Source organism: Scyliorhinus torazame, chromosome 13 (assembly GCF_047496885.1).
Source record: "Scyliorhinus torazame isolate Kashiwa2021f chromosome 13, sScyTor2.1, whole genome shotgun sequence".
NCBI lineage: Eukaryota > Metazoa > Chordata > Chondrichthyes > Carcharhiniformes > Scyliorhinidae > Scyliorhinus > Scyliorhinus torazame.
This window is the reverse complement of record NC_092719.1, coordinates 159,173,711-159,188,296: the sequence shown is the minus strand read 5'-3', so window position 1 is coordinate 159,188,296 and position 14,586 is coordinate 159,173,711. Positions and strand designations below refer to the sequence as shown.

Sequence of the window (14,586 nt, the reverse complement as noted above, 5' to 3'; positions counted from 1 at the left end):
TTATTAGCATTAGACAAATATCAATCAAAATACTGAGTAATACATTCACTACCAGCAAGAACATCCAGGTAATGGTTCCTTCTGCAATTTGAAATATAACAATTTAAAAATGATAACCATTTGTCATTTTTTATTCCACTCAAGTAGAATTTATAAAGGCACATATTTAATGGTCAAGATTTTGCCTGTTTTAGACAGGTGACAGTCAATGTTTTTTTGTCGTATTATTTCTCACAAATGTAAAACAATTTTCAAGTCTTTTCAAACAAATAGTAGTGAAGTTCAGTTGACCCGCATTTATCCATATGCATTCAAATATATTGTATTATATATAACTTCCATTAGTATTAAACAATTCTTGCTTGTGTCCTTTATGTTAACCATACTTAAACTTACTGGGCGAAATTCTCCCCCAACGGCGCGATGTCCGCCGACTGGCGCCAAAAACGGCGCCAATCAGACGGGCATCGTTCCGGCCCAAAGGTGCGGAATGCTCCGCATCTTTGGGGGCCGAGCCCCAACATTGAGGGGCTAGGCTGGCGCTGGAGGGATTTCCGCCCCGCCAGCTGGCGGAAATGGCGTTTGTTGCCCCGCCAGCTGGCGGAAATGGCGTTTGTTGCCCCGCCAGCTGGCGCGGAAGTGCGGCGCATGCGTGGGAGCGTCAGCGGCCGCCGACAGTTTCCCGCGCATGCGCAGTGGGGAGAGTCTCTTCCGCCTCCACCATGGTGGAGGCCGTGGCGGAGGCGGAAGGGAAAGAGTGCCCTCACGGCACAGGCCCGCCCGCGGATCGGTGGGCCCCGATCGTGGGCCAGGCCACCGTGGGGGCACCCCCCGGGGTCAGATCACCCCGCGCCCCCCCCAGGACCCCGGAGCCCGCCCACGCCGCCTGGTCCCGCCGGTAAATACCAGCTTTGATTTACGCCGGCGGGACAGGCAATTTCTGGGCGGGACTTCGGCCCATCCGGGCCGGAGAATCCAGCGGGGGGTCCCGCCAACCGGCGCGGCCCGATTCCCGCCACCCCCTAATCTCCGGTACCGGAGACTTCGGCGGGGGCGGGGGCGGGATTCACGGCGGCCAACGGCCATTCTCCGACCTGGCGGGGGGTCGGAGAATGACGCCCACTGTCCTCACAACAATAGTGATAAGGTGAATACCATTCTTACCATAGTGAACAATATTAAAGGTGCCTGCTAAGGTTTTGCATGAAGAGTTATCACCACCACAAACACCGCATTTATCTCTCCGCGCTTTTGAATTCAATACATGATCACATCCGGCTTGCTGCGGGGAAAATAAACAATATTTTTACTCAGCTTTGCAAGGCTCCAAAGAAAAGTTTACACAAAATCCTTAAAGTTAGTTTTTTACCCGGCAAAGTCCTTGTACACAGACATCATTGGTTTCTGGCCCACAAAGTGTGCCATCAATAACTCTGTCCCTGAGCTGATAGTAGACTGTAGTTCCAGCTACTCTGCAGAACAACTTACAACGGTCTTTCATCAAAACTGAAAAGAAAGATAGATTCTTGGTTTAATGAATTTTAATGTTTTTATTGGTTAAAATGCAAAATATAATAATTTTCCCTCTCCAATGGAAATACTTACTTCCACTGTACTTAGGAACCCAGCGCACATTTGGAGGTAGGCCATTAATGTTGAAGTGTCTTCCGTCAAACTGTGCACATTGTTCTCCTCTGAAGTCTTTCTCTTGTTTTGGACAAGGTTCCGTGTTGCATGATCGAAATTTCATTCTTCGACCAACACAGTACTTTCCTCCATTCCTGGGTCTAAAATTAAAAATAATAATATTTCCATTTCCACAATGTAATAAGTAAATTTGAATATGCAATTTCTGAACTGCGAACAGTTGCCATTAAAAAAAACATACCACATATGGCGATACAAACTAAATCCATTCAAATTTTGACACAATGACAAACAGATAAAAATAACCTATTTACCTTTCAAAATTTGATAAAGTATTTATTGCACTCTATATGTTGGAGCAGTTTGCTTACTCTGGTTTGTTGCATTCTCTAACTGCATTTTTAATGCCACCTCCACAGGTTCTGGAGCAGGAACCAAATGGACTCCAAGGTCCCCATGTTCCATCTACCACAGAGTTCTCAGCAGGATCCTTTACAATGCAAACACCATGCTTACAGTGCTGTGGGGATAATCATTGGAGAAAAATTAACTTCTTTCTTTTGAAAACAAACCATAAATTTGTTTCAGAAAAGTAACCTCAATGGTTTAATATTAATGACTAGGAATTGAAAAGAAAATATTATTGTATGTATTTACAGATTGATATGCTTTGCGGCACACAACAACCATTCACTCAGTTCCTTCAGAGAGCTGACTGAGTAATGTATTTGCTTCTGAAAAGGCAGCCATTCAATATTATCTGTCGAGCTTTAAGACAAATAACCTGTCATTGAACCGAGATGGGGTAGAAAAACGATGAATAATATTCAAATGTGAAAAGGGCACATTTAGCATCTAAACAATTATCAATGTCATGTGGGATTGATTAATGGTTGCAGGCTCACTAGCAGAAGTAAACTGTAATTGTTCTTTATAGACAAAATGTACCTTCTAAATCTCTGAAGAATTTTACTTTTACTAGGCTAGAAGTGCTGATTCATCTTTTTAAACAAAATAATGGGCTTGATTCTCTGGCTCCCCTGCGGTGCGCTTCTCGGTGGCGGGAGGCTGGTCCCACTGCTGTCAATGAGATTTCCCACTGAATCCACCCCACGCTGCCTGGAAACCTGCGGTGGGGGGGTGCCATCGGAGGGAGCGGAAAATCCCGACGACCTGAACCGCCGGAAGATCTTGCCCACTTTTTGTTTTTAAATCCTGAAAGTACAGCCAATAGGCATAGAAAACAGACTGGTCTGGATGAGTAGGTAGTCTGACCATCCTGTTTCTTGTCCACTCCATTTTCCTAACCTTAGATACCATGACTCACGAATGAACATGTATTTTGGAAAAAGAGGCATGAAACATTTATTTTTGAACTTGCTTAAATTCCAAAGCGTCTTTCTGCTGTTAACTTCCCACGTACTCACTTCTCCCAGATCAATCAGTCCCAATATAAAGCTTGGTATCTTTGAATTGCGAGAGAACAATCAAGATCAACACGACATAAATTAAAAATGATTGATTATTTTTAATATCAACATCCAAACAAAAAGTAAATGGCTGAGAACATCTGATCAGCAGTGCCCACTAAGTTTTTTCAAACCCATCTATGGGTGCCCATTTTCAGCCAGGGTCTCAATTTTGGCTGTAGCAGAAATGGGCAGCGCAGAGACTCAAGGGCATTTCCAAACATTGTGGGAGAGTCGAAGGAAGGAGAGGACAGGCCCCATTCTTCTGACAGGAGCTGCCGTGTTTAAAAGTTTAAGTCATTTGATTAATGGGCGGGGCTGAGTGAGTGAGTAGATGGATGAATGAGTGAGTGAACGGAGGAATGAAAGGAGGAGTGAACGCAGGATTGAATGAATGAATAGGCGAATGGATGAGTGCTGACTGGATGGGTGAAAGGAAGAATGAAGGAGTGAACACAGGAGTTAATGGATGAATGAGTGAGTGAACAAACGGGTGAATGGATGAGTGACTGAGAGAGTGGATGAGTGAATGGATGATTGGTTGAAAGAGTGGATGAGCAAATGGATGAGTTGGTGAATGAGCGTTCTGTACAGTGCTATACAATAGAATTATGAGCAAAGTTATAACTCAGAGATTAAAAGGGACAGCAGCAAAACGGATACAAAATTGGCTGAGTGACAGAAAACAGATTAGTGGTTAATGCATGTGTTTTGGGTTGGAGGAAGGTGTGTAGTGGAGTTCCCCAGGGGTCAACGTTGGAGTCCTTGTTTCTCCTGATAAATAACAATGGCCTAGACCTTGGTGTACAGGGCACAATTTCAAAATTTGCAGATGATACAAAACTTGGAAGCATTATGAACTGTAGGAGGATAGTGTAGAACTTCAATTGGATATAGACAATTGGTGGAATAGACAGGTAGCTGGCAGATGAAGTTCAATGTGGAGAAATGTGAAGTGACTCATTTTGATAGGACAAACATAGAGAAACCAATAAAATAAAGGGCACAATTCTAAAGGGGGAGCAGAGGGACCTGGGTGTTTATCTGCATTAGTCACTGAAGGCGGCACGACAGGTTAAGAGCATGGTTCATGAAGCCTACAGAATCCTAGGCTTTATTAATAGCAGCATAGAGTATAAGTGCAATGAGGCCATGTTGCACTTGTATATGGCATTAGCTGAAGCTCAGCTGGAGTGCACTTCAGGAAGGATGTTAAAACATTGGAGTGTGTAGAAATGATACACACGAATGGTCCCAGGGATGAGAATGATTCCAGGGATGAAGCTCATCACTAATAAACATAGATTGGAGGTGCAGGGGCTGTTTTTCTTGGAGAAAAGAAGGCTGGGAGGAGATTCGATTGAGGTGTTCAAGATCATGAGTGGTCTGGACAGGATACGATAGGGAGAAACTCGTGGAGGTGGTAGGTTCAATCAATGAATTCAAAAGGGAATGACACTGTGTTCTGAAAAGAAGGAATGCAGGGTTACGGGGGGGGAGGCAGGAAAATGGTACTGGGTGAATTGCTCATTTGGAGATTTGTTGCAGCCATATTGGGCCAAATGCCCTCCTTCTACACTGTGACAATTCTGTGATTCTGGGTGAATGAGTGAGTTGGGTAGGGTGGTCGGGAGATGGAGGTGGGCGATTGGGGAGATGGTTGATTCTAGTCGGGGGATGAGTTGGGTTTATTTAGCTTGGTAGTCGGGTCTGTTTGGGGGAGGATAGGCAGTCGACTTTGATCAGAGTGGGGAGTGGGAGTGGTCAGGAGGTAGTCGGGTGGTCAGGGATAGCCAAGTCTGGTTGTCGGGGGTTAATTAAGTAGTCGGGGTAATCAGGCGGTGGGGGTACACAACTGTTAGACCAGCCATTCGAGCATCTAACATTCATAGAATCATAAAATTCCCAGTGTGAGCATGCAAGTAAGTCCTGTGTATGTGGCCAATGTCTCCACATTAAGCTCAAGGTCAGAAACATTCATGGAGTGGAAATAAACCCATTAAAAATTTAAACTTGCTAGACAATTCCTAGGTATGTCTGTGCATCAGGACTTCTGTGGGTCCTGATTTGCGTCACCCAATGTACATCTCATCTCAGATGATCCAGAGATGGACGAGTATAACAAATAAAAACAAACCTAATTTAGTTATATTGGTTTCAGTTCATTGAATCAGTTCAGGTGTCAGGTGTTACAAAGAGTCATAGTTCGTTGCCATAATAGCTGCCATTCTATATTCTTTAAAAATAATTATTTCCATATTAATGCTTTTAAAACAAATTCAAGATTTTTGTTCCTTTAACTTAAATATATTTTTCAAATAACTACTATTGGTGAAGAGTGCAGTTCTTTAACAAGTGCAATGGACTTTTCATCGCTATCTCCCATATAAATGTATAGGGTAAAGATCAATGGAAAAATTTACAGGTGTATTGTTCCTGAATTTTCTCAGCATATCAATCTCTTTCTTTGGCATTAACCTGAGTTTGAAGGGGCTGAGACCTAAGAGGAAGGGTCTTCATCCATTATTAATACTCAAAGCACACTTTCAACAACGTTGTTGTCCATAAGACATGAAGGTTATCATAGACTGTGCAAATAAGACTATACTTTCTGCTTATTTTAAAAAATGGGACTTTACTGGACAAAAAAAAACATGGCTTCTACAGGCCACATATTTTGCAAGTTGGCTACAGCTCTGGAAACCTCCAACAGCAATTACAGGACAAAGATCCTTGTGGGAACTCATTGTGTGAGCCTAATTTAAGGGAGTACAAACAATCTGTGTCCCTAATGTGGTCTTATAACAAAGTGAGCCATCAAAATTCATTACACCTGCGGAGTTGCAGACAGGAGCCATCAATCTCCTAAAGTGAACAATGTATTTTGACCAGAAACATAGAAACTAATTGATGAATCAGTTTCAGGTAAACAATGGGCACCACCACACAATCTAAGTTCCTGTGACATTTGGAATTTAATGTTAAATTTTTGGACTCCCAGGGCAGTCTGCTGTTCAGCATCCAGCCTGTCAGCACCAAAGCCAGACTCCAGCTGACACAAAGCCTGCCTCAAGTCAAAACCTTGAAGCCTGATTCTCTGGAATGTTCCAGCAATCGTCTGTAAACTGGACCAAATCTCTGGATGTCAAGCTTATCTTGCTACGCCATCACCAACCTTGAAGGAATTTTACAACTCCTGCTTTAACAACTGAGCCAAACTGAACTTCTACATGAAGGAACCCTCACTGGACTTTGATGTTAACATGAATTAATATCCATATATTTGGTTATTTTCTTTTTTAAGCTATTCCGAGCTGTAAAACCCTTTTCTTTCCCATTTTCTTTGCGCGTGTACGCGCTCGCGCTTGTGTACGTGGTTGCAATGACTATCCTCCAGTTTTGAGTGGATAAATTAACACAACTTCTGATTCAGCACGAAAGACAGTTTGATCCGAGTCACTTCAAATTTGACTTCACAAACGGAGGCCTTGTGGGAACAGGCCACAGTTTACTAAAAAATAACCTCTGCTTACAGACAGAGGACAAGAAAAATAAAGGAGTTCAGTTTGCCTCTCTCCCCTGTCTGCAACATCGTGGATATGGATAGAAGCTTAACGCTGAATTCCAACAAAGGCCAAGAGATCACAGTAATAATGCACAATTATCATTCTGAGACCTTCCAAACCATTGTTTCAAAGTCAATATTGTGTCATCTATGTCCAATATGATTGGATGACTAGAACTGCTGGGTAATGAACGGTCCAGGCAAGAATATCTAAAGGGACCAAAAAACCACCTAATTTTGCAATTTGAGGCCATTTATGTCCCAGGCCTTGATTTCCCATGCACACAGATTGTCATGAGCCTATCTACGAACAGTTTTAATTTTCCCCTGAAATACAATTACAATCATTAATAGACTTGACAAAGGGAATCCTTGATGTGAGCTTTTGGGAAGATAATGAGAGTCCATTAAGACTCAGTGTGATGCATGAAGGGCTCTCTATGCCCACCTGCTGGTAACCACAGACACTCTTCTGTCTACACTGTTGACTGGGCTTTGCTTTGGCATATAAATGGTACACTGGAAGACCTAAACTCTCAAGGTATGAACAGCAGATAGGATGAAACTTAAAGCTGATTAGCTCCTGAAACCATGGCACTAATGAAATGAAGTATGCCAGATCGATTTGCAATCAACAAATCTTGTTTGGTCGCTGCTGTGAAGATAACACCAACCATAGTTTCAGTCACTGTGGGCACGATTCTCCGGAACAAATTCTAAATGTGGTAATGAGTGGGAATTGCCGTGAGTTTCCCGGCGCTCAGCCCAGCGAGGCCGGCAACGCAATTCCAAGTAAATTGGTCCACTTAATGAGGTCTCACGTGCTTCTCACCACAAATGAAGGCTCGCCAGCTGATTCGCCAGGACTGCGCTTGCCAGCCCCCCCCCCCCCCCCCCCCCCCCCCCCCCCCCCCCCGCTAACAAAGTCGAGCAGCACTTAGGCTGCACTTGCTCAGCCAACCCCAGCCAGCTAACAATAATGGAGCCCAGGAGACCGGCCCCAGGATTCAAGGATGCTGACCTGTGGAGGCTCCTAAATGCAGTGGAGGGATGTCCCGTTCACCCGTGGGTCCCGGAGGGTGAGCCATAGGGCAGCCAGTGCTGCCTGGGATGAGGTGGCAGCAGTTGTGAGCTCGGGGAGTGTGACCAGGAGGACTGGCCTCCAGTGCCGAAAAAAAGGTCAACGACCTACACGGGCAGCACAAGTAAGTAGACACCAACGCTCCCCCCCCCCCCCCAAGGGAGCATCCACCTCCCCAAGTCCCATACAACCCCCAACCCTCCCTCCACCCCCCTCTCCTTTCAATCCCCCCAACCCTCCCTCCCAGAACTGTGAACCATGCCTGTGGCTAACGATGCCCCCTCTGTGCCTCCTCAGGAAAAGCTTTCCCATAACCATTGGGAGAGGGCATAGACTGGCGGAGGTGTGCCGGACTTAAGTAACCTCACCTCCTTCGAGGAGCGTGCCCTGGAAGTGACTGGTGTGGCCGAGGACAGGATGTTCACCCATACGGAGGCTGGCGGATGCTGCAGAGGTAAGGAACCACCAAGTTCCACTGGGGGGATCTGTCAAACATGCGTTGTTATTGCCTTACTGACTGACCCATCCCTCCCACTGACCGCATGTCCATTCTCCCGCAGGTCCTCCAGCCGACGGTACCGGCCCATCCCGGGCGGAACCCCCTTCTGCCTCCCATGACACCACCTCGGAGGAGAGCTCGAAAGAGGCTACCGTTATAGTCCCGGCACAAATGTTATCCCCCACCCTCCACCAGCGCAGATACACACATCTCGGTGGGAAACGTTAATGGTCAGGCTTCTGAGGCACAGCCTGGTGAGCACCACACTGCTGCTGATGTACATCAGGTGGAGGCAGGAACCCCCAGGCGAGACAGCAGTCGGAGGTCTGCTGGATCCCAGGACCCAGCTGGGTCCCAGCCTGATGCTGAGCCTATGCAACAGAGGTACCCAGAGCTGATGGAGACGAGAGGGAGCAGCTGGGACATTCAGAGGGATATGTCGGTGTCACTCCAGCAGATCCATAGCCGCTTTGATGAGTCCCAGAGGCTATGAGCACAGTAGTTGCCGACGGCAATGCGTGCCACTGAGGCCAACAGTGCTAGGGTGGCAATCGCAGTGGAGAGCCTGATGTATGACGTCGGCACCAAGGCGTCGCGCAGTCGGTGACGTCCATGGCTGAAGGTCTCGGCAGAATGTCTGACTTGCTGTGGGATGTCATCCCCAGGCTGACCTAGGTGAGGTTCTGCGGGACATGTCCCGCTCTCAGATGGGGATGGGCGAGGCGCTGCGGAGCTTGTCCCAGTCACAGGTGGGCATTGCTGAGGCACTGCAGAGCATGGCCCAATCACGGAGGAGCATCGCCGAGGGCGTCGACACGATGGTGCAGACCATGGGGAACTGAACCGCCAGGGCTGGCAGAGCCAGATGATGCAGGGGTCCTCTGTCTCTAGGTGAAACCCAGGGCCCTAAGGGCACTGTCCAGGAGGAAGGGGCGATGGGTGCCAACAGGGACCGTCCTATGGAGTGGCAATGATGGCCACCAGCTCTCCCGGGTTTCACCTCTCTGATGAGGCTGCATCTTGAAGTCAGCACACGGGCCAGGGCAGATGGTTGTGCATATGCCTCCAACAAGTGCGCCGGGCCCTCTGGCCTCAGAGCCCCCAGAGGACACCCGCCAGGCCATTAAAAACCATGGGCCGAGGTGAGCAGCTGGCCGCCTCCACCTTTGATGTGCATCCTGAGGAGATGCCTAGACATAGTGGTACAGCTAGGAAGGCAAAGAACGTTGAGGATCACTGAGGGAACCGGGGGAAGAACAATTGTTACACATTAAACACACTTGTGCACAATCATTATGCCTCTGTCACTTTCTTCCGCAATGCAGGCAGACCTCTGATCCCCTGGCACATCTCTCCAGGCATACGCCCATCGCCGTGGCATCCACCCTCTCTCCAGCCGTGGACATGTCCCCGGAGCTGTGTCCCATCCCCTGGGTGTTCGGATGTTGGCTGTTCCATGTGTGGTGCTGCCTTCCGCAGTGTTCAAGCACAGTGTCCAGGCGCCAAGGTGTGATTGGGATACAAGGCAATGACTCCCACATGCTACATGGCCTGCCTACCCAGGGGAATCCACTTGGGATGTGTGAAGTGCTTAACCACGACTGTCAATTCCCTATTAGCAATAGCCTTCAGCCGCACGGCCAAAGGCCTCAGCAGTAAGCGGGGTTATGGGCGGTCGTAATGTAGACGGGCAGAGACAAGGGTTTCCCCTGGAACGGGTAAATATGATCGAGGGGTTGGCATGATGGTGCTGCGAGAGGTTCCCCCCCCCCCCCCTCTCCGGTTGCCCTCCCAGTGCCTCTCCCCCACCCTCCTGTGGCGGCCCAACTCTGCGGACAGTCCCCACCCCAGCCAAGGGTCATCCACCCCTATCGAGCACTGGGGTGGCAAGTCCAGCACCCCTGGGCTCTTTGCCTGTGAACAAAGATGGCTAGTCACATCCTCGGCTCCCCACAGAAGCCCTTCCGTTAGGTTCATGTTTCTGAAAAGGAGTACAAATCGTGCCAGCGTGAGCACTTGCCGGGGAGGCCGCTAAATGACAAGAGGCCGTTGGATAAGGGGTGGCTCTCGTCAATTGTATGGAAATTGGATTGGATTTGTTGAAGTATTTTTCTGCGAGCATCTCTACAGATCATTAGGTACATGGGAAGAAAACAAAATACATAATAGGGTAACACAAGGTATACAATGTAACTACATAAGCACCGGCATTGGATGAAGCATACAGGGTGTAGTGTTAATGAGGTCAGTCCATAAGAGGGTCATTTAGGAGTCTGGTAACAGCGGGGAAGAAGCTGTTTTTGGGTCTGTTCGTGCGTGTTCTCAGACTTCTGTATCTCCTGCCCGATAGAAGAAGTTGGAAGAGTGAGTAAGCCGGGTGGGAGGGGTCTTTGATTATGCTGCCCGCTTTCCCCAGGCAGCGGGAGGTGTAGATGGAGTCAATGGATGGGAGACTGGTTTGTGTGATGGACTGGGCGGTGTTCACGACTCTCTGACGTTTCTTGTGGTCCTGGGCCGAGCAGTTGCCATACCAGGCTGTGATGCAGCCAGACAGGATGCTTTCTGTGGTGCATCTGTAAAAGTTGGTGAGGTTTAATATGGACATGCCAAATTTCCTTAGTTTCCTGAGGAAGTATAGGCGCTGTTGTGCTTTCTTGGTGGTAGCGTCGATGTGGGTGGACCAGGACAGATTTTTGGAGATGTGCGCCCCTAGGAATTTGAAACTGCTAACCATCTCCACCTCGGCCCCGTTGATGCTGACAGGGGTGTGTACAGTACTTTGCTTCCTGAAGTCAATGACCAGCTCTTTAGTTTTGCTGGCATTGAAGGAGAGATTGATGTCGCTGCACCACTCCACTAGGTTCTCAATCTCCCTCCTGTATTCTGATTCGTCGTTATTCGAGGTCCGTCCCACTATGGCCGTATCGTCAGCAATCTTGTAGATGGAGTTGGAACCAAATTTTGCCACGCAGTCCTGTGTGTACAGGGAGTAGAGTAGGGGGCTACGTTTGCAGCTTTGTGGGGCCCCGATATTGAGGACTATTGTGGAGGAGGTGTTGTTGTTTATTCTTACTGATTGTGGTCTGTTGGTCAGAAAATCGAGGATCCAGTTGCAGAGTGGGGAGCCACGTCCTAGGTTTTGGAGCTTTGATATGAGCTTGGCTGGGATTATGGTGTTGAAGGCGGAGCTGTAGTCAATAAATAGGAGTCTGATGTAGGAGTCCTTGTTATCGAGATGCTCTAGGGATGAGCGTAGGGCCAGGGAAATGGCGTCTGCTGTGGACCGGTTACGATGGTATGCGAATTACATAGAACATAGAACATTACAGCGCAGTACAGGCCCTTCGGCCCTCGATGTTGCGCCGACCTGTGAAACCAATCTAAAGCCCATCTACACTATTCCATTCTCATCCATATGTTTTTCCAATGGCCATTTAAATGCCCTTAGTGTTGGCGAGTCCACTCCTGTTGCAGGCAGGGCATTCCACGCCCTTACTACTCGGAGTAAAGAACCTACCTCTGACATCTGTCCTATATCTATCTCCCCTCAACTTAAAGCTATGTCCCCTCGTGCTAGCCATCACCACCCGAGAAAAAAGGCTCTCACTATCCACCCTATCTAATCCTCTGATCATCTTGTATGCCTCAATTAAGTCACCTCTTAACCTTCTTCTCTCTAACGAAAACAGCCTCAAGTCCCTCAGCCTTTCCTCATAAGATCTTCCCTCCATACCAGGCAACATTCTGGTAAATCTCCTCTGCATCCTTTCCAATGCTTCCACATCCTTCCTTAAGTGGGGGTTACTGAATTGCAGTGGATAAAGGTGTTCTGGGAATAAGGAGGTGATGCTTCATGATCAACCTCTCAAAGCACTTCATTACGACTGAAGTCAGGGCCACCGGACAGTAGTCATTGAGGCACGTTGCCTGGTCCTTCTTTGGCACCGGGTGTAAGATGGTGGCCTCCTTGAAGCAGGTGGTGACCTCAGAGTGGAGTAGGGACAGGTTAAAGATGTCCGCGAACACCTCTGCCAGCTGCTCTGCGCAGGCTCTGAGTGCACGACCAGGGATCCCGTCCGGGCTCGTCGGCTTCTGAGAGTTCACTTTCAGGAAGGCCGATCTGACTTTGGAAGCTGTGCCGGTGGCTATGGGTGAGTTATGGGCTGCTGGGGCACTCGACAGTGAATTGTTGGTTACCTGCTCGAACCGAGCATAGAATGCATTGAGTTCATCGGGGAGGGGTGCGCTGCTGCCAGAGATACTGCTCGGCTTCGCTTTATAGCCCGTTATGTTGTTTAGTCCTTGCCACAATTGCCGAGAGTCTGTCTGTGACTCTAGCTTGCTTTGATATTCTCTCTTGGCATCTCTTATGGCTTTGTGGAGGTCGTATCTGGATTTCTTGTATAGGTCAGGGTCGTCTGATTGAACACCTCAGATCTGTCCTTCAGTAGGGAGTCAATCTCACGATTGAGCCATGGTTTCCAGTTGGGGAACGCACGTACTGCTTCCTTTGGCACGCAGTCGTCCACACATTTGCTGATGAAGTTTGTGACGGTGGTGGCATACTCATTTAAGTTGGTCGCTGAGTTCTTAAATATGGACCAGTCCACTGTCTCTAAGCAGTCACGTAAGTGCCCTTCTGTTTCCTCGGACACAGCACTGCACAACCTTCTTAGCTGGATTCTCCCGCTTGAGTTTCTGCTTGTATGCCGGGAGAAGGCGCACCGTCTTATGGTCTGATTTCCCAAAGTGCGGTCAGGAGATGGAAGGGTAGGCGCCCTTGATTTTTGAGTAGCAGTGGTCAAGAGTGTTGTCGCCCCTGATGGGGCAGGAGATGTGCTGGTGGAATTTTGGCAGTACACTCTTGAGGTTGGCCTTGTTGAAGTCTCCGGCCACAATGAACAAGGCCTCTGGGTGTTCTGTTTCATAGTTGTTTATAACTGTGTACAGTTCGTCCAGCGCCTTCTTCACTTCTGCCTGGGGTGGGATGTAGACCGCTGTGATAATGGCTGAAGTGAACTCACTTGGAAGGTAGTATGGGTGGTACTTCACGGTCAGGTATTCCATGTCCGGGAAGCAGTAGGTCGCCAGGGTCGCCACATCCGAGCACCAGGAGGGGTTGATGAGGAGGCACACCACTCCACCCTTCGCTTTGCCTGATGACGTGGTGCGGTCTGCCCGGTGAATTGAGAAGCCTTCAGGTTGTATGGCACAGTCCGGTGAGGCGGGGGTGAGCCATGTCTCTGTGAAACAGAGCACACAGCAGTCTCTTACTTCCCTTTGAGAGGTAAGTCTGGCGATAAGTTCATCCAGCTTGTTTTCGATCGCTTGGACATTTGCCAGGAGTATGCTGGGGAGAGGGGTCTTGAAACCGTGTTGCTTCAGTCTAACCTGCAGACCACCACACTTCCCTCGCTTCCTCGGTCGGCGGCTGTGGCTGGGTGATCCTGGGATCCGATGGGAGATGTCTGACCTTGTGGAAGGTAGGTGGTTGCATCTGGCGGGGTCCAGGGTGCCGGCGGGAACCAGGGCATTGGTTACGTTTCTGGGGTCGCGTCTGGCAGGGTCCCGGGCGCTGGTTGAGGTAGAGGGGTTGCTCGGTGGGCATGTATGCTTAATTGGGCTTAAGTGGTAACAATTGGTTTTTCGCCATGCTACGGCGAGATCCCGATTTTGCCTACTGGATCGGGCCGGTTGCATCGCAAACTGTTTGGCGCCTAGCGCGGTTCTCCTTTTTGGCCTCTTCCTCTATTTACCGGCCTCGTTTCGCGTAACGAGGTTGGATAATCGTGCCCTGTAGCGCCACTTGTTAAATCTCTGTGGAGAGGCATCTCAAGATGGTCAGGTACAGTGCATCTAGATGCAAAGTTGTATCATCTGCCGTAAGGACACCTACTTTTGACATGTGGTATAAGGGTAGCACAGCAAGTAGTCAGATGCTGTCCCCAGCTTGCACAAGAGGCTTCCTTCACCTTTGTTATGCCTATTATTCCTTAATCCCCTGATCCTTCAGCTTTGCTAAAAAGTAGCAAATGAGCTGTCATGCTTTTTGGGCCGAAGGTCTTTAGGAATATTGCCTGCCATCCCCAGTCCCACATGACACTCACCTTTACTTGTTCCCATCCTTTCAACTTTCACTTACACACAAAACGGTTTTATTCAACCAGTATTACCCTTCCTACAAGTTACCTAATATCAATAAATAAACTTTAACAATTAACCTGGTAAAATGAGTTAAGTATATTATTATATCCTGAAGGTATAATAAATCTGCATAACACAATTTGATTATTTTTCTAAAGCCAAGGAACCCAAAAACGGACAA

The 14,586-nt window shown here is 48.2% G+C and overlaps 1 protein-coding gene across 7 annotated transcripts in view; it reads right to left on the bottom strand.

Moving 5' to 3' along the window:
* Window positions 1-14,586, bottom strand: part of adamts9 (ADAM metallopeptidase with thrombospondin type 1 motif, 9) — a 489,710-nt gene that overhangs the window by 375,599 nt on the left and 99,525 nt on the right. For all 7 annotated transcript variants that reach the window (XR_011934150.1, XR_011934151.1, XR_011934152.1 and 4 more), the window contains exons 12-15: window positions 2,019-2,167; window positions 1,606-1,787; window positions 1,370-1,506; window positions 1,165-1,282 (exon numbers count right to left, since the gene is read on the bottom strand). Coding sequence is in view for 4 of the 7 variants with exons in the window: in XM_072472332.1 (XP_072328433.1) it covers window positions 1,165-1,282; window positions 1,370-1,506; window positions 1,606-1,787; window positions 2,019-2,167 (586 nt within the window). In the remaining 3 variants the exon portion in view is untranslated. The remainder of the gene's footprint in view (window positions 1-1,164; window positions 1,283-1,369; window positions 1,507-1,605; window positions 1,788-2,018; window positions 2,168-14,586) is intronic.